Genomic DNA, 19,072 nt, shown 5'->3' on the forward strand with positions numbered 1-19,072 from the left:
TTCTTTATAAATTGATTATTCGTTATACTCTTTTTCTATAAGAACCTTTTTTATAAGAACGCCAAGCCTGATATTTCATTAAATTTTATGAACAAGCTAAGAATGTGCCGATACTCATATAGCAGAAAAAATTTTGTTTTTTAGTCCTGATCCGTTCTAAAATGAAGAATCATAAGCAAAATCAAATTGTGCTCATAATAACAACCTTATATATTATTGCTACTGATCACTAAGTGTAATTCTCTTCATAAGATTTATTGGGTATTATATTCTTATATACACTAAAATTTAAGAACATCGTTAAGAATATATTCAGCCTTAAAATGTCCCCAAAAATAATAACGGCCCAGCCTCAACTGAAAATTAGACATTCTTGTAAATAAAAGAGTGTATTCGTTCTTTTTTGCTGTTTTTTTTGGTCGGAGAGTGTGTTTGACTCGATTGATTCTTCTCCCCTGCTCAGTAGCACTGCCGCTATTACTGGCCAAAAAGTGTGCTTGCTAAACATCTCTACCAATGATAAGAACAGTTACGCCCCTGACTCCGCTTAAGATGCATATATTAAAATTGTTATATCACTATCTACAAGGACTGCTACATCCCTAGTTCCCTTTTCTTTGCTGTCACAGTACACTGTTGCGTGCCATGCGTTTACTGTCCAATTTCTCTTCATATGCAACATTTATACCTAGTCTGCCAGCGACTCGCCAGACTTTGGGTCGAAAGGGTACACGCACGCGATTTTATTGCCTTTTGTAATGTACATGTATTAGAGCTTTTAATAATTTTATACTCAAGTTAGATCAAAATTTGATATCTTCCCGCGTGCCCCGCAACTCCAGTTTGACTTTGGTACCGAAGGCCCAAACGCGTGGTTTCCCTGTGGAAAATATCTGTTAGGAGCCTGAGTACTAGCTGATTTCAAGATGGCGGCGGACGTAAGTGTTGATCTTGAAGAAGCGCATTTCTCTTTTCTCCCTTCACAGCCAAACATCTACAGCATGGCAAAGATCGATCCTCTGCCGGAGGAAAGTAAAGTGCTCGTAGCATCACTCAACGGACGGGTTACCTGTGTCGAGTACGAGAATGAGTCCGGTGGCTTGTTTTCCCGCGAGATTCCTTTTACATACATTCCCGCAGGTAAAGTAAAAACCTCTAGTAATAAACGAAGCAGTAATAAAACTTGATGGGCCTTAGGCTTATTGGTCTTATCGCTAATTCATCTCTTTCAAGTGAAGCACGATTTTCAGTTAGATCACCCACCTTTTAGACAAACTGGGAGCGGAGGCGAAAGATGCCTTCGTTACGTTTGAGAAAAAAACAAAAACAAAAAAACAGCGCGAATGAGACAGAAGCGGGGTAGGGGCAGAGAAATAGGAAATCATCGTACCTTTTTTTCTTCATTTGTGATTTTTATGCACCTAAGCTCTAAACACCTCTGCTTCATTCTTTCTCTGTTAGGTGTGGCGGAGTATAGAATGCAGAGACGAAATCTTGGGACTAGGATAAAAGGCTGTTCCAGCTATAAGCTTGTGGGCGAATTACAACAGAAACCCACCTCAACTATAAGAATGCAGTGCACAACATTTTAAGCTAGCACCAAACGAAGCGTGTACTGCATGACGGTAGTTTAGGTAGGTTTCCAAGGAGAGTGTGTGCGCATGCTTATAGCTGGAATGGCCTATTCCTATGTGGGGTGTGTGAATTAATCCTTGTTATACTTTTTTTGCAGGAGATGCAGAAATTGTATCAATAGATGCATTTGTACGGTCATCATCCGATTACTCCCAAGGACTGGTGATTGGTATTTCTCTTATTTTACTTAATGTCCAGAATGTGAGTTTGTAGTTCAATATTCTGATTATAACAGTATGTTTTTTTCTCAACTACACTTATTATAACTTGGCTACGATGCCAAGTACCCCAGCACACATTTTTACTAAATAAAACAACTTGTCAAGTATGGTTTGGTTACTGAGCTCATGTCAAGTCTTCCACACACTCTTTTGGGCAGACAGTCTCTTTGTTATTGTTGATGCATTGTCCAGTTGACCCATAGTCATACCTGTCAACTCTCCGGCATTAGGCAGGAGTCTCAAGATTTTGGACCCCTTTCCCCCCGTTCAGCACCAAATCTCCTGCTTTTTAGCGATTTTTATCGCTTCTAAAAGGTTATTCTATAGAAAATCGTCATATTGCCTATTTTCCATTAAAATATTTTAAACAATAATTCCCTTGTGCAGCGAAATTTATCTAACACCCTTGTGAGATCTATAAGTGGATTTGTTCGCGGGAGCTTTCTTTATCTCAAACTCCTGCAAGGTTATTCCCCCCCCCCCAAAAAAAAGGAATATACCCCACCCCTCCTAAAAAATTCTCAAGCCTTGAGATTTTCAGAGGTTGACAGGTATGCATAGTTGATGCCAGATGAAAAAATGCACATACAAGTTAGCAGAAAGAAGAGTCGATGGTAGAGAACAATAGATACATAGACCAGTTGGCATGTAGGCCAGTTGTCACGTACAACAGTGCTGTAATAACCAGTTGGTGGGTAGAAAATTGGTGCCTTAACTGGTCTACAGAGTAGTTGCCCTGTAGATCAGTTACTGCAATCATTAGTAGAATTAGCTTTGCATGAGGAGGTATTCTGCAATAATTGCTGCTGTTACTTCATCTATAGGCAGTTGGGTGTTAAAAAGGTAGATGACAGTAAGTGTTTTTTTGTCTGGGGTGTAGGAGTTGTACAGAAATATAAACATTGTGGAAAAAGTGCAAAATATTTTTCTTTGCAAACTATAGTGTAGTGGATATGATGATCATGATTATCATTGCAGATTCATTTGATTTATATAGAACTCTGGCAATAACCAAAAACAGTTTCTGAATATCTACTCATCAGTGGAAAAAGACAAAGAGGTCTGCCTGGACAATATTGCAGGTAAGTGGTCCAGACTTCCTGGACGTCAATAAATCCAACAGTCAAGCAGTTGGTTATCATTCAGTCAATAGTCTTTATTTTCAGAGGGTAAGCATTCAACCTTCTTCAAATTTTCTTTAGCAAATGCAAGGCAGTGTTAAATTTAAATGTGTAGGCATTGTGGAAATGATATGTACACTTCTCTAGAGAATCTTATGTTTTACTTTTTTATCCATTAGAGGGTTGTCAGTTGATAGAGCTTGACTTTGTGCCATTTCAGCTGTGTCACACCCAGTGAGTATACATTATGGTTTATTTTTTATTACTTGATACTCATTTCATACCTACTGTATTAATACATCCAGGGGTTTCATTAAGTTACAGAGTAGGTGGTGGGAATTGATAAGAAGGGGGTGGAAGTAATTATATTTTATTAATTAAAATAAAACTTAAATCAATCCTTTTTTTAAAAGTAACCAGCGCTCAGTGGAAAATAGCTGGCGGTTCCACCGGCCGGTGGGGCCTAATGAAATCCCTGACATCATTGGGCTAATACTTTTTTTCATGAGCGACTTATGAACACCCAGGATAATTTAGCTTGGTGGTTGAATCACAAAAAGTGTACACAGTCATTTAGACTTGTATTGGAATAAATTTTATAATGGAACAAATTTTCTTCTGATTTTATGTGAATGTAAAACTTTAAAGCTAAAATTTGGCAAATCTTGAGTCAGACAACAACAGTTAAGATTTGTATTAAATTTTATGGGGGTCTAAAAAAGGTCATTGTGCATCGGGTAAGGTCACCAAAAGCATTTCACATCCTCATTGCTTTTAATTGGTTTGCATGACAAGGGGAAAAAGGTTTTTAAAGGTTACTTAGAGGCTTACATTTGTTTTATTCCCCCAATTTAGAATCAAGAGCAAAAGGTCTGTAAGAGAGACAGTGTTCTTGTTGGCTGGAAGTGACTGTACAGTGCACATGTTCATGGAGGTAACAGAATACCAAAATGTTGTATTTGCAACATCACAAGGAAAAGTTATTTAATGCTGGTGCTAATTTCCCAGGATAATACCCATCAAAGCTTTGAGGAGTACCAGACAGAAGATATCTTCCCTGAATTTCAAGATCTGCAGAGCAAGTAAGATATGTTCAGGCCCGTACCCAGGATGATTTTTCTTGGGGGGGAGGGGGGGGGAAGGTGCGGAATCTGAAAAAGTGGACCTTATTTTGCCGGAGGGGGGGGGGGTGTGTGAGGTGAGTTCTCTGATAAAAATCTGACCACCTCCAAAAGAACATAGAGGGATTTTTTATGCCTTTGCGGTATCTCCCCAGGACGTTTATTGTCCGATTTGGCTACATACCAGAGTGATATAGCTTATGCTTTATCGTTTTGAAAGTGGACCTTCAGCCAATGTGGAGGGGGGGTGCCTTCACACCCCCTGTACCCCCCTAGGTACGGGCCTGATGTTGCCTCACCAGACCCTTTGTGGGGATCCCCTCTCCCTCCCCCTCATCACTCATTCACATTGCTATAAAAATAATGAAAATTTAAGGCTTTAAATTGATTTAGAATTAGCACTAGCATCTGCTTAAAGACCATTAATATAATTGTACTGTGTATCTAGTGTTATATGGATGGATATCAAGTGTTTACCTTTGGATCAACGACTCACAGCCATCGGTTGTCAGAGCGGCCATGTACAAGTTGCACTTGTTGATACTGCTGAAGATCCCAGTAAGTGGTAGCAGGGGTTCCATTAATTTTCAGAGTAGGTGGTGGAGATGGTAGCTGGCATTTCCGCCAGCCGCTGAGTAGTATCAATTGTATTATTTAAGTTATATGTATTGAGTAACCCACTACCCATAGCCACTTTTAACAGGATTTCTTTAAACAAAAACTGATAGTGTGCCTTTCCTGACTCTATGGGATGCTTAAAGACAGTCTGTTATTATGTACCTAATCACGATTGCTCATGGATTTCTAACCTAGTGCTTTGAGGTCCTTTTTACCTTCTTTTGTCACTTAATAATATTTGGAAAAGATGCAACTATACTGTATAGTTTCTTGTAATTTGAAACTCACGTTCTTCTTCTTGTTTTTTTTTTTTTGCCAAGAGATCTTGCAGCTTTTTCATGTAGACCATGATGGACCAATCACAGCTGTGAATGTGTTTCCATGGCAACATGATGATTTGAATACCTCATCACCTGATATGTCAGTTGACAAGCCTTCACCCGAGTACCACCTACTAGTTTGCTGTGCCACTGAGCCATGCGTGATTTATACGTGAGTAAATCTGGATGAAGCAAGTGATTCTGAGCTTTTTAATATTTTTGTTGTGCTGTGCTTCTGAGTCATAAGTGATGTACACATGGGAAACATGTGGCATAATAGCTCAGTGGTACGGGCAAGAAGGCCGGGGTTCCAACCCAGGTCAGGTCAACTTGGGTCTTTTTTAGAGGTGTAATAAGCCTGGCTTCCTACATTGAGGACTGTGAATGTGCTATGCCACTGATGGGTAAAGTCAGTCACATGTGAAGCGCATTTGATCATTTCGTATGTTAATCTGCGCTATACAAATGCCACTGATGATTAAAGTCAGTCATATGTGAAGCGCATTTGATCATTTTGCACTGGATCGGCTTACCCTTGGTCCCTGCATTTTTCTGCTCTATAACCAAACTATTTCCGAATAACCCAAAACGAGAGCCAGCTAGTAGACTGCTCAAGTAGCTGCATCCAATGACTTCTGTTTGCTCCCGCCCAATACAGCTGTGGTTTAAACGTTTTTTTTTTTTTTGCTGTTTAATGCTTTGCCAATGCTCCACTATGCAAGCTCCATATTTCTCTGATTTCTATCTATGCTTCTTAGGAGAAGGGAGGGGGGTATTAATGCAAAGACCATCATACCAGAACGGCTGCACCAAATGACCTCTGTCGGTTCCCGCCTAATATAGCTATGGTTTAAAAGCTTTTTTTCCCTTTTATTTAATGCTTTGCCTTCAGACTTAAAGCAACTTGCCAATTCTTTACCACGCAATCTCCATATTTCTCTTATTTCTATCAAGACGTGTTAGGTTATGTTTCTTAGGAGAAGGGAGGGGGGATTAATGCAAAGATAAAGCTTATTTTCAAATATAGGCCTTAGAGGGGGAATCTTGTTGTAGAAGGCAGAATTGTTTTACTGTAGAGACAATTAATAAGTGGAACATCGTTTTTCATTATCATTAATGGGTGTTATTACCATCTCTTCCTTTCTCAGAAACATCATCAGTCAAGGGCTGTCACAGATTGTGGTTCTTCCTGACTCGGACAAGTTCGACTGTGTGCTGTGTACTTGCATGGCCGATGTGGACTGGGACGGAAACAAAGAGCTTCTTCTTGGAACATATGGCCAGGTTACTATGTTAATAATTATTTTTTCCATACTTGCACACATCCACAAATAATGAAAATATAGAGTCCTTCGAGCTACATTTATTTTTGCAAGTTAAGCCTCTGAAATGGTGATACATTGACTGTCTGTGAAAAGACAGACGTCCAATTTAGCTCAACCAAGTGTAACGAGAATTTTTATAAACACATTCCATTTTACAAGGGGAGCTGTCACAAGCGCTTTTGTGGGCGCAATTTTAAATAGGGGCTTCAGGTTCTTGAAATGCGTTTGGGAGGTTACCAACTGGCGAGTACAACCCTTTTCATGAATACTCTAATTGTGCCTTTACTATACTACGCAGCCATATTATCGAATTTCATCGGTCTTTACGTTACTGAGGTGCAAGTTGCATTTAAAACAAAAGTCTATTGTCTTCATATCTCACACTCCGTGCTGAGTCGAGAATTTGACTTGGAAATGTTCTGTTTGAACATACTTCTCTTGAACTACACGAGGAATGACAAGGTCTTGAACCTTCGCTCTTTTTTTTCGGAAAAAAAGAATCTCCAGGTATTGGCACTAATTCTCATCCGTCCGTTGATTTTTTTTGTGTGACCGTTTTCTTTACAACCAAAAGCCGTTTTTAACGGTGTATATCTAGTCTATCTTTGTTGTTGAGCCATGTTTAACTGAGTAGACAATAGCAGACAGCGGAATCCCTGGCTTTAGCTGTTTGAAGCATTTTAAAATAGGAGCTAACTCTTGTTATATTCTCTTTTGTGTTGATGAAAAATTCAATTTTGCCATACTAAATTATTCGAAGTTCTTTCAATGTTGCAGTAGCTACATGTATGTTTACGGGCCTATTTTTTCAATTCTTGGAATACAGGAACTACTGGTTTACAAGTTCGGTTCCACTAGTACAGGGCAGTCCACAATTCTTGACTTGAAACTGATGTGGCGGCGTAGTTTTTCAAGCCCTCTGTACGCTATCCAGTACCTGGATATGACGGGCGATGGACTTAGGGAGGTGGTTGTGGCCTCTTTACTCGGCGTTCACATTCTGCAGGTTAGAAACTGTGAAAAAGTTTGCAAAACTTTATGTGCTTATGTCTTTACTCCTGAAAGGGAACTTGCGCTGTTTAAGAGTTGTGTAAGTATATGGGGAAACTGTTATTTATTCTATGGGGTAATACTTATCACAAAATTACACTATCCAAGTTGGTTAAATGGCCTTTTTATCAAAGAATGCATTGTCTGTTTTCATTTTCATTTAATAGCATAAACTGGACAAGGCAGCATCCCTGTGTTATTCTAAAATCAAGAAATTACAAGAATCGGATCATTGCCATCAGGTACCCGACAGAGAGGATCTAGCCCCTGACCCGTAAACTATACGTAACTCTTGGCAGGTCACACAACTCTCGAGACGTCGCGCAAATCTAGGTGCGTCACGCAATTCGCGGAACGCCTTATAACTCGCGGATCAACTCGTAATATGCGTGACGTTACCTACTCAGCTCTTTTGAGGCAAGGGATGCGAACTCACACTATGCACAAACCCCCTGATGTTACGGGAATTAAGGATTGCATCACAAAGATGTTAGCACGTGGTCCGATAACGTTTTGTGTTGTTTCATGTATTTTCAAACTCTCATTGTTGAATTTATTTATCCCTACAATATTTTACACTTTGGTATAATACTTATTGAAGGATGGATTTAATGTTTTATTCGATTGAATTCTAGAGAATTCAGTAGGCTCCTGCTGAGATTACAACTCATCGGCATAAGTGATTCTTGAAAAATAAAACCTGATCTTTTTAAGAGACGTAGCAGTCGAGTTTTGTTCGAACCCATTTTACAAGAATCGAACAGTTCTGAGATAAGATCCCATTTAAGAAGAATCATACACAACCCATTTTAGAAGAATCATACACTTCTGAGATAAAAACACATTTTAGAGGAATCGTACACTTCTGAGATAAGAACCCATTTTAGAGGAATCATTCAATTTTGTGATAAAAAAAAGAAAAAGGAAAGAAAGAAAAATGACTATCGCTTACAGAGGCTATTTCATTCTTCCATGTGACGCCTTGATTTGGCGGCAAGCCAACAGAAGTTAATTCTTTGGCGGCTAAGCCACGGTCGAAGTTTAACCTAGACGCACCATACCTAGCCACCACTTACCTATCTTATCGCCCGTGACTTAACTTATTACTACAGATCTAAAAGAGAGTATTTAAAAGTCGCAAAAAGAATCTAAATGTTTTTATTAGTGGTTATTTTTAATATTTTCTACTGTTGAAACAAAAGCAGACCATTATGGGAATGGCGATGTGGTCTCTTAATATTGAAGCGAAGCGAGTAACGAAGCGAGCGTACCTAATTGTCCAACGGCGGCGGTCAGGGATTCAAATGGCTGCTTACTCGTTTAAAAAAATGGCTAGCGGCCAGGGAAAGTGATTTAACTCGGATGTTTTGCCACATATCGAATGTAGTAAGTGTACCCCGGCATAGGTCTGCGAGATAAAAATATTTCGTTTGTTGTATTTTCCTCGCGAATTTCGACGGTATTTGAGTGCTACCGAAAATGGCGCCTCCAACCTTGTCTCTTTCATTAGTAGGGGGAGAGAAGTCATATATTCCGTTACGAAAACCCCCCAAAATCGTATATTACACATAAATATGACAACAACAAGGCATGTTCTAAGTTTTAAGGCAATTTTATTGGCAATGTTTCACAAAAAAATTGCGACTTCAATCCACTCGTTTTACCTCTAAAAATAACAGCCGATTCCAAGCTACGAATACGCTTCAAAACCATTGCCTGGGCTACCTGTGGTTTAAACATGTTTGCTAAGACTGCAAATCATTCAGAAAAAAACGTGAATTAATGAAGTGCGAACGGCGCACAAATTACCTCGAATTTCCTCAAAACACTTGAAAAATTCCAATCGAGGAACAAGAAAGAATCGATGTTAGCCATTAGAAAGATGTGTCAGCATAAATATAATTTTACGCTGTGAGGACACAGAAAGCGAACACCCTAACCTGATTGGCTGGAACTTATTTTTCAAAATGTTTACGGTGTTCAAGCCGAATCTGATTGGTTGAAGCTGTTCAGCATGGCCCGCTTTCTGTGTCCTCAAAAATCTGATCGCTTACTTACAACCACGGATAGGATACTTTATCAGCGATTTCTTAATAAAATAACCAAAAATTCATTCCCAATTCGCTGAATATTGTATTCAGCGAATAAGATATCTCTAACCTTTGTGCGAAATGTCTCCTGCCTCCCGATTCAGCGAAATCCTTATTCGTTATGTTTCTATTTCTCTTGTCTAAAAACCCACGCGATCGTTGTTTTCAACTCTTGAAACATTTGAACAGTACTGGGTAACCATAGCCTCTTGAGTGTTAGTGACTAGCCCGAACGATCTCCGAACCTAACTTCGTGTTTAGGTTCTTTATAAAATAAGGAGTGAAACAACGCTCAATTCCATTGTTCGGAAACCTGCCTAGTTACGGCCAATGTTGTGATGTTGGTATGAGACATGATTGATGAGTGACAGCTCACTTTCTCTTTGAACTTATCGCGCCGCCGACACACGCCCGGGCATGCGACAAGTGCAGGGATCGGGGTTCATTTTTAAAAATGTTTCTACGGATCGTTGCATTTCTTCATCCAAAAAGGTTAAATGGCGTCCGATGACCAGATAATAATTTGATTTGCTCTATCCCCCTTCTTCACTTCACCATTAAAAATAAAACACTTTGCCCTCTGTCGATAACTTGTAGAATTTTCTGTTGTTCCGGGTAAAAATTCAAATTCATGTGGCAGTTATGTGACATCTTTCGATATTTGAGCGGGAAAACATTTCTTTTTCCCGCCTAGACAAAATTAGCCCCGATCCCTGCACTTGTCTGAAAAGCAACCTCCAAGCTGGGCATGTTGTAATTCAAATGGACTTTGCCGAGAATTACAACTGCCAGTCTTGCGAGGAGGTGCAAAGTGCTCACTGGAATGGCCCCACTATGGTCTCCCTACATCCAGTAGTGGTATATTACAAGGCAGAAGGCAAAGACGACCTCGAGCACAAGAGCTTTTGTTTCGGAAGAGCTCTCGCATAATGCAGCTGCCGTGTATGCCATCTTGGGGGGACTGAATCAAGAGCTGAAGGATCTTGTCCCTGACCTGGCCTTTGTACACTATTGGACAGATAGTCCCACATCACAATACAGAAACAAGACAATCTTCGCCATAGTCGCGAACCACAAGGAAGAGTTCGGAGTCCCAGCAAGATGGAACTATTTTGAAGCGGGGCACGGGAAAGGTCCCTGTGATGGTGTCGGGGGAGCTGCCAAGCGGATGGCTGACGAGGCGGTGCGGTCAGGCAAAGTCGTTATTGGCGATGCACACAGCTTCTTTGTTTGGGCCACCGAATATCAAAGTAGTGTGACCTACATTTACTACTCAACAGATGACTTCAAAATGGCATCAGCAAGGCTGGACAAGTACAATGGCACACAGACTGTCCCTGGCACAATGTCAATGCATGCCATATGCGCAGTGGACAGACACACCGTTCTCACTCGTGTCACCTCGTGTTACTGTCCCGACTGCCTTTCCAGCCCAAAGGATAGCCATTGTGCATGGAAAGCCGCCATGCTCACTCCACCCAGTGCGTTGAGTCTACGCAATGAGCTCGCTCTAAAGGTAGACGACTTTGTCGCTGCCGCTTACGAAAGGGACTGGTATGTTGGCAAAGTACAGCAGATCGAACAGGAGGACGGCGAAGCTCTCGTGACTTTTATGTCACGTAGTGGCACTACCCTTCAATCTTTCAGCTTCACATGGCCTGCCCGCGAAGATGTTATTTGGATCAAGAGGGACATGATCTTATGTGTCATCGAGCCGCCCACCCGAAGTAGTAAAACGCGCAAAACATATAGTTTGACTCCTGCGACACTGGAGCTCGTTGAGGCACGCTTCCGCCTACCTTAGTGTCAATTACGTTACCGTTTTTTATAGAGGTTTTAGAAAAACGATGGTTCAAATCAAAGCACCAAATATCAAATTAAAATCACCTGTAAGTAGAACCAAGTATTTTCGTATATATATATATATTTACAGTTAAGCGCTTGAAAGCATTTAAACGATTCTTTTTGTTTGGATGTGAAAACTGTCATTTACGTTACTAGTAGCAAAAGTTTAAGAAATTATGAATATGACCAAGTTATTGTTCAGAACCTTTAATGATAACTAAAAGGCGAAAATTTGACCAAAATTTTACAAGTTAAGAGTTGCATCGTGTATCCTACTGAGAAGGTCATATACGTTACTTTACATGTCATTTACGTTACCATTTCCAATCAGCATATATTGTTTAATTGCTTTATCAAATCAGAATCAACTTTATTGCGTTTAATATTTTGATATTGATGGTAGTAATTGAATGTAGTTGTATATTTCAAGATGTTCTAATTTTGTATTGAGAAAAACTTAAAGAAAGAACAATTTAATAATTTTGAAAACATAGATTCAACTCTTAAATCAAACGAAATTTTTGACAATATAAAGACGAGTCTACGGTGTTCTATGATGTTTATATTCAACAAAATTCATCTACTGCCACAAAAATAATAAAAAAAGGCGTATTTTACTGGTTAAACGGTTTTGTATTTGTGTGTTTTTGGGAAATGGACATGGAAAAGTCTCCTTTTCAGCTTGATTACCGAGGCATATATAAATTTGTGTAGCTTTTTTGCCTTTAAAGATATTGATGGGTCGTTTTGGGAGCTTGAATGACAAATAATTCTCCAAAATGTTGATTGCTTATCAAACTAGTGTAACAAGTTTTATTTTCCAACTTTTTTTTGGGCCATTGGTACCCGTTTACTAAGAATGAGTGGTATACGAAAAATACAAGAACCGAAAAAAAGCTCAAATACAGAAATCATGAACCAATAAATTGAGTATTCAAACAAAAATATAACATTTTCGGTTATAGGATCGGTACGTACTCATGCCAGCTCTTGGTTCAGTAGGATTGAGAATACGACTACGTCATATAAACATAAAAATATATTTCCATTTTTGAACACACAAATACAAACACAATATAGTTAATTTTCTTACTATTCTCAACAACAAAAATACAATAATAACATCTTATCACCCTTGTTTGAAACTGCGTAAGGTTTTTTTTAAAAAAAAGTTAACAAATTTTACTTTTGAATACTGAACTTTATTCCTTTTTTTCATACTTCGCCCTTGGTTTGAGTATATCGAATAACTGTTTATTTGGCTGTTGTAAAATACAAGAACTGATGAAAAGCGTCAATACCGAAATCATGAACCAATAAATTGAGTTTTCAAGCAAAAATATAACATTTTCGGTTTAAGGATCGAGCATTTCACATTTTTTGCTGTGAATAATAAAAAAGCAGTGGTGTGTAAATGGAATGAGCTGCTTAAGTTCTAGATACGGTGTAGCCACAAGTGCTTCAAGCTTATGACATAAACAAGGTAACAGGTTCTGTGTCGATCCAACAGCCAATAAGGGACAAATACAGCTTGCGGGTTTAAGCAAAGAAACACCATGCCACCCAATATACATCGAGTTTTCATGCAGCAATATCAAATTTTCCATTTTTTGGATCTTTGGATCTAGCATTCCGTGTTATTGCTTTGAATAATAAAAGAGCCGTGGTGTGTAAATGGAACGAGCGACGCTATTCTAGATACGGTGTAGGCACACAAGCAAGGTTACAAGGCCAGTGTCGATCCAACAGCAAAAAAAGGAACCAAAACAGCTTGCCGGTTTGAGCAAGAAGCACCATGCCACCCTGGTGCAAGAAATGGGTGTTCATTGGTGTTTTTATTGCCCTGAGCGTAACTCCTGCAAATGGTAAGTAGAATCCAATTTACGCATAATTAAGTTTGGATTATTTAAGCTAAAACTTCAGAATTCGTATCTGGTGTGCATTGTTGGGAGGCAAAAAGCTGAGCTAAAAAGCCCGTTTGCTGGATATGTATATAATGTTTACTTGTTGTACGTGTTAGTGCTTGGGGGAAATCAATACATAAATTGGTTGTTGTCACTATGTTTTTGCTGTGCAAGATAATTTTGTTGCGCTGTGTCGATGTTTTATTGTTGTTTAATTTCGCTTTTATAAAGACTGAGAAAAAATATACAATATGCAAGAATTACGAAATTGACAGAAATTCAGTTAGACGTTTGAGCCGGCCTGAAGTTGTTTATTATGCATCAATGAACCATTTGTGCATACTCGTTTATATGAGGAACCTATAAATGGCTTATGACCCCTGCATACAGCGTCAGTATTGGTGAGAACAATTGTCACTATTTCAGGACCAAAAATTTTTGTTGGCCGTGTTTTTACACGCGCACTGCACCTCGTTCTTTAAATAATGATGGCGTTATTTGAATCGTTTGCCCTTTCTGGACTCGTTTTTCAACCTCCGGCGATATTTGATAATTTGTTGACTAGATTACGATGCGTAAAAATGAGGCTGTTTTGAGCCGAGCATTGCTGTGCGTATTTGTAAACAGACTGATTAAGTCTCATACAAAACAAGCTGTATATTTCAGTTCCAGAGCAGGAAAGATATTTTCGATAAACACGATTTTCGACACTCGCACAACATTAAAGCAAACCATGAGCCAGAAGCCGCTATTCGATGACTTTACAGGCGCCCTAAGTTCTGGAGTCTTCTCTTATGAACGCGCTTCGATACTTAAATTAAATTATTAAAATAATTTAAATAGTGGATTTTCGTGTATAATAAAGGCTGAAGTCTTACAAGAAGTCTCTGTGTCGTTTTCTTTCCCATTTGAGCTTGACGGGCCCCCCTCTGAACTCTCAAAACGGCTCAAATGGGAAAGAAAACGACAGACTTCTTGAAAGCCTTCGGCCTTTATTATATACACCAAAATCCACTACTAATTCTTTTAGTTTTTACACGTTTTTCTACACGTCGGCGTCGTACGTCGTCGTTGTCATTGTCATTGTCATTGTTATTAATTTTATTTTTATTGTTTTTGTTATTAATTTTATTTTTATTGTTTTTGTTATTAATTTTATTTTTATTAATTTTATTTTTATTATTATTATTATTTTTTATTATTATTATCATTATCGGTATCGTTTTTGTTATTGTTATTATTATAACAATATTATTATAATATTATGTTATTATTATGACGTCATCGCATGACGTCACAACAAAGAATTCTATAATCTTTGATGTTGAAGTATCTGCAATGATAAATGTAGTTTTATAATATTATTTGTGAGAGTACCTACAAAGTTACGTATGCGTTTTGGATTCTGACAAATAAAATTTACGCACATTTTTAATTTTTATTTTTCCACTCTTTTTTGAATAATTTCTTTGTTTTTTAAAATATCGGAAAACCGATTTGTAGTTTTGTGGACGGCAACTAGGTGAATATTCTTTGCCTAAAAAAATCGCGATCCGTCCACTCTTCTCAAAGATTATATAGTTGGAAACTCAAACCGGAAGTAGAATTATCTACGCATGCGCAATTGAGTATTGCGATAAAGCCTGGTTACAAATGCGAATGTTGTGAAAGAATTTTGTTATCAAAATATCGACTTTTCTCTCGCTTTTTAACAGTGAAATATGCATTGAAACAACTCTTGTTTTCCCCTTAAATCAGCACGTCCGGTCGCTAAGTAGGTGCCCTAGGTTTAAAATCATGCTCGCCTTTTTTGTTTTACAATATTTATTATTTTATTACGTTTTTCTCGCCAGATTCGGCGTTTGTTTTCGAAACTAGTAATGTCGCGCGCGCGTAGATTAATTTCCCGCCATTCGATTTTCCTGCCTAAAAGTGCGAAGTTCCCGGATGATCGCTAGCGCGCCTAACAACCGAATTGCTAAGTAACGGGAAATGTCCCAACACCCTTAAATTTCTTGCGCAACAAGTTTCCTAGCAATCGGCATTATTTGCACTAAATCGGATTTTAAGCGTTTTGTTAAAGCTAGGCTAGCTGTGAAGAATTTACATCCCGGACGTTAAATCGTTGATAGAAATGTATGTTTATGACAATATTATGATTATTATTCCACAGCACAAACGTATATTGGGTTTGACTTGTCTGATGTTCCGGTGCCTGAAAGTGCAGGGACCGCTACTCTCGGCCTTACACGGTCTGGGGACGTATCTGGGGAGTCGCTAGTTACGTAAGTTTTAAGCCTCGTGCAAACATACAGCTGCAAAATCGCCCAGCGCGCAACCGAACGCGAGCTAATCAGGATAAGAGTATCATCAGTTTGATTTATAATATGGTATAACTAAAAAGACTACAGGCAAGCTGTTGAAAAACTAGATGGCCGCATAGGCGTGGTGTAGACAAGGTAAACGCAAGTTTGAAAGGGAGTAGTTGCGCTGACGTTTCGAGCGTAAGCCCTCCGTCGGAGCAAAAAAGGGCTAACGCTTGAAACGTCAGCGCAACCACTCTGTTTCATAATCTTCTCAAACTACTTCGTCTGTCGGTTGTTTGTGTTAATGCAGCGCCACTGTCACGCCGCTGACGGCCACTGCAAGTACCGATTACAATTCCCCAGTGGCTACGAACATCACCTTCAGTGCTAGTGAGACAAGTTATAACTTTACTGTCAGCATCACCGATGACGGTACTGTCGAGAACACAGAGTCGTTCTTCGTACAGTTGACTACAACAGACGGAAGTATTAATATCACTCAACCAAATATAACCGTCTCAATCACAGACAACGACAAAGGTATTGTATATATAAAAATAAAAAAAATTATTAATAAATAATAAAGCATTTTGTGCGGGGTGAAATTGAACTTTTTGTGGCTAAAGCAAATGATGCTATGAGAATGGCCAAAAAAAAATACTCAAACCATCCCGATTAAGAATCTAGTACCCTTGGAAAGGCAGATGTCTACTATATTACATACATACTGTATATAACAAATGCTTTTTGCATTCTTTTGTCATGAAGTGTAAAGTTTAGCAATGTTTACATTTTAAAAGGCAGAGAGGCACGGCTCACAAAATATACGATGTCCTACACGATCACTGTTTGTGCAAAAAAATATGGGTCCTTTTAGCATTTCATCTAGGTCTTGAGGATCGTGTATCGTTGAAATTATATGTGATCTATACGAATACCTAAAGGACCCAACTTTGAGCAAGATAGCAAGCATTTAGTGCGAGATGGAATTGCTGTTACCCACATCAAAACGGTGCCGTGTTTTTGTCACGCAATGCGATGGGATGAAATGGTTAGAAAAAATAAGATTGTTCAAAGGGTCTTCATTTTCATTTACGACTATTCTAAAAAATGCATATTGAATGCTTTACATTGATATCTGGTCAGAGCACTGAGAGGACAAAGACGAAAAGAAGGATTTAGCGATTATTACATAACTACATCTCTAGTGAGACGGAACAAAATATGATTAACTACACAGCAAAAATGTCAAAGCAAATTATATAATTGTTTGTGCCAAAAAATGTGGGTCCTTTTGCATTTCTTCCAGGTTTTGGGGTTATACATAATCTTGATTTTATGTAAGCTATATCGATATCTAAAGGACCCATCTTTTAGCGAGATAATCAGCATTTCGTACAACAGTAAACTATGATAGCGGCAATGACACCATGTTGGGGAAGTAATGTAAAGTAAATGGCTTCAAAATTGCAAAATCATTTAAATTATCGATGGCTACTTTAAAATGCAAGCAGGGTATACGTTTTTTTATTTAAATAAGGCTATATTTACCTTTTAAGCCATTTTAAGAGGAAAAGCACTTTATTTCCACGTCTAATAAGTTGCAAGGTAAAGACGCCGCATGTAGCCAAAATTGTTTTCTTTCACGCAAATTCTCGCGAGCTCTCGAAATTCTCCTTATATGGTGATCATTTCGCGCCAACTCTAGCTTTATCCTTGAGGAGACTGGGCAAGTAGGTGTTTTACAGAGTGGTATATTCAAAAGGCTGTAAAAAATCGGGTATTATGGGAAATCGGGAATTTTTGGTCATAAAGATTTTTCTATCACAGGAGATATTAGATATCGATGGATGAACCGTTTTGGAGCATATTGCTTTTATTCCTTCAGATGCACTTTAAGGCTATTTCACATTGAAATGCTTAAGTTACGGTGAAATGTTTATCCATTTTTGGAAGAAGTTTGGCAGAAAATTATAATAAATTTTTCTCATTGAACAAAAGAAAAAATAGAGTTGCTACTTAGCTCTCCTCAACCATCCTGGCTTTCAGAGATAGACTGTGGAGCACTTGAATCCCCATGGATATCCACTGTCTCTAGGTTCTACTACCGCGGCCACAAAGTAGGGTCTTGAAGCTTGCGGGCCAGCGTATAGTATGTTGTCGATATACAACTTGTCGACAATCAGCCTTGCCTCTTTCTTTTCTTGTTTGGCTTTTTTGTAAATTAGATATAAGGCTCTTCTTACTTCGTCTATTTCCTTGGAAAATCGTCGCTTAATGATGCTCCTGTATATTTTAGACTCTTGACATGGCTGAAGATCCACTGCTTGTCCTTGAACCAAAAAAACTGAGCAATGATTGGTCTCGGTTTTTCGTTGGAAGACAGCTTCCCTAGTCGGTGCATTCGCTCGAAGCGTAGGGCCTCGAGCCTTTCTGGCGGCAATTTCAAAACATTAGCAAGGAAAGCTATTAGCTTTCGCTCGGTTGCTGTCTGCTAATTCTGACCATTTTTTTTAAAGAAACCATTCTGTTGAAATACTTTGTACTATAAAGAGAAAACTGTTACAATAAAAATTTGAGCTTGCTAAAGATTTTGGATGTCTTATGCCAAAAATGTATATTGCTGCCTTTGGAATTGCTATGGAAATTTACCAAAGAAAGTGTTCCCGTTATAATACTATATATGTCTATTTAAGTACAACTCTCGGATAACAACAATTGTGCTATTGGGGTGTAAAGACTGTAACTGTTGTCATCCTTTAAAACTTGGTCCATGATAGTTTTTGTTTTCATTGATCCACAGCAACTTTCAGCTTTGCGTCCTCATCGTATTCAGTTGAGGAAGATACGGGTTATGTTACAGTGAACATCACAAAGACTGGGACCTCTGACATTCATCTTGATGTGAAGTAAGTAGAATAGAATTGGTTTGTGTGATTGATTGAATTCTACGAAAAGTATTGGAAATCAAAATATTTTCTTTGCACTCCTTCTTTTCTGAATCTTTTACCTTCAGTAGCCTTTTGAATGGTAGTCAATAACCATTCATTTGCTCTTTGTCTCAGGCTAAGCACAAACAATGGCACAGCATTCTCTCCCGTCGACTATACTGCGATGTCTGACAATAGTGTAACGTTTTTGGCCAACGAACAATCTAAGCTAGTAAACATAACCATCAATGTTGACCAGACAGTTGAAAATGATGAAGATTTCAAGGCCCTCCTGTCTCACACTAACGCAGACCAAGTTGCCCTTGGCCTACTAAATACGACGACAATCACAATTGGCAACGATGATCAAGGTGACTGGAGTAAACTAATCTTTTTATTTATTTTGACTAACAGACATTTTGTTAAAAGACTTTGTATTATAAAGAGAAAATTGTTATAATAAAAATTTGGGATTGCTAAAGATTTTGGATGTCTTATGTCAAAAATGTATATTGCTGCCTTTGGAATTGCTATGGAAATTTACCAAAGAAAGTGTTCCCGTTATAATACTATATAAGTCTATTTA

General features: G+C 38.5%; 1 protein-coding gene across 2 annotated transcripts; it reads left to right on the forward strand.

Moving 5' to 3' along the window:
* The first annotated feature begins 897 nt into the window (after positions 1–897).
* On the forward strand, positions 898–18,415 carry LOC5503281 (KICSTOR complex protein kaptin). Of its 2 annotated transcripts, XM_048734320.1 has the most exons (14): positions 898–1,140; positions 1,733–1,836; positions 2,854–2,938; positions 3,157–3,211; positions 3,833–3,911; positions 3,986–4,059; positions 4,547–4,656; positions 5,037–5,208; positions 6,185–6,320; positions 7,188–7,367; positions 7,579–7,653; positions 15,424–15,535; positions 15,867–16,096; positions 18,360–18,415. In XM_048734320.1, the coding sequence occupies exons 1-12, from the start codon at positions 927–929 to the stop codon at positions 15,529–15,531; spliced, it is 1,392 nt and encodes a 463-aa protein (XP_048590277.1). In that variant the 5' UTR covers positions 898–926; the 3' UTR covers positions 15,532–15,535; positions 15,867–16,096; positions 18,360–18,415. The 2 variants fall into 2 exon arrangements, with proteins under 2 accessions (XP_048590277.1, XP_001624376.2); XM_001624326.3 differs by lacking the exons at positions 15,424–15,535; positions 15,867–16,096; positions 18,360–18,415 and having other exon boundaries at positions 7,579–8,319.
* Positions 18,416–19,072: the final 657 nt, after the last annotated feature.

Source organism: Nematostella vectensis, chromosome 11 (assembly GCF_932526225.1).
Source record: "Nematostella vectensis chromosome 11, jaNemVect1.1, whole genome shotgun sequence".
NCBI classification, from domain to species: Eukaryota; Metazoa; Cnidaria; class Anthozoa; order Actiniaria; family Edwardsiidae; genus Nematostella; species Nematostella vectensis.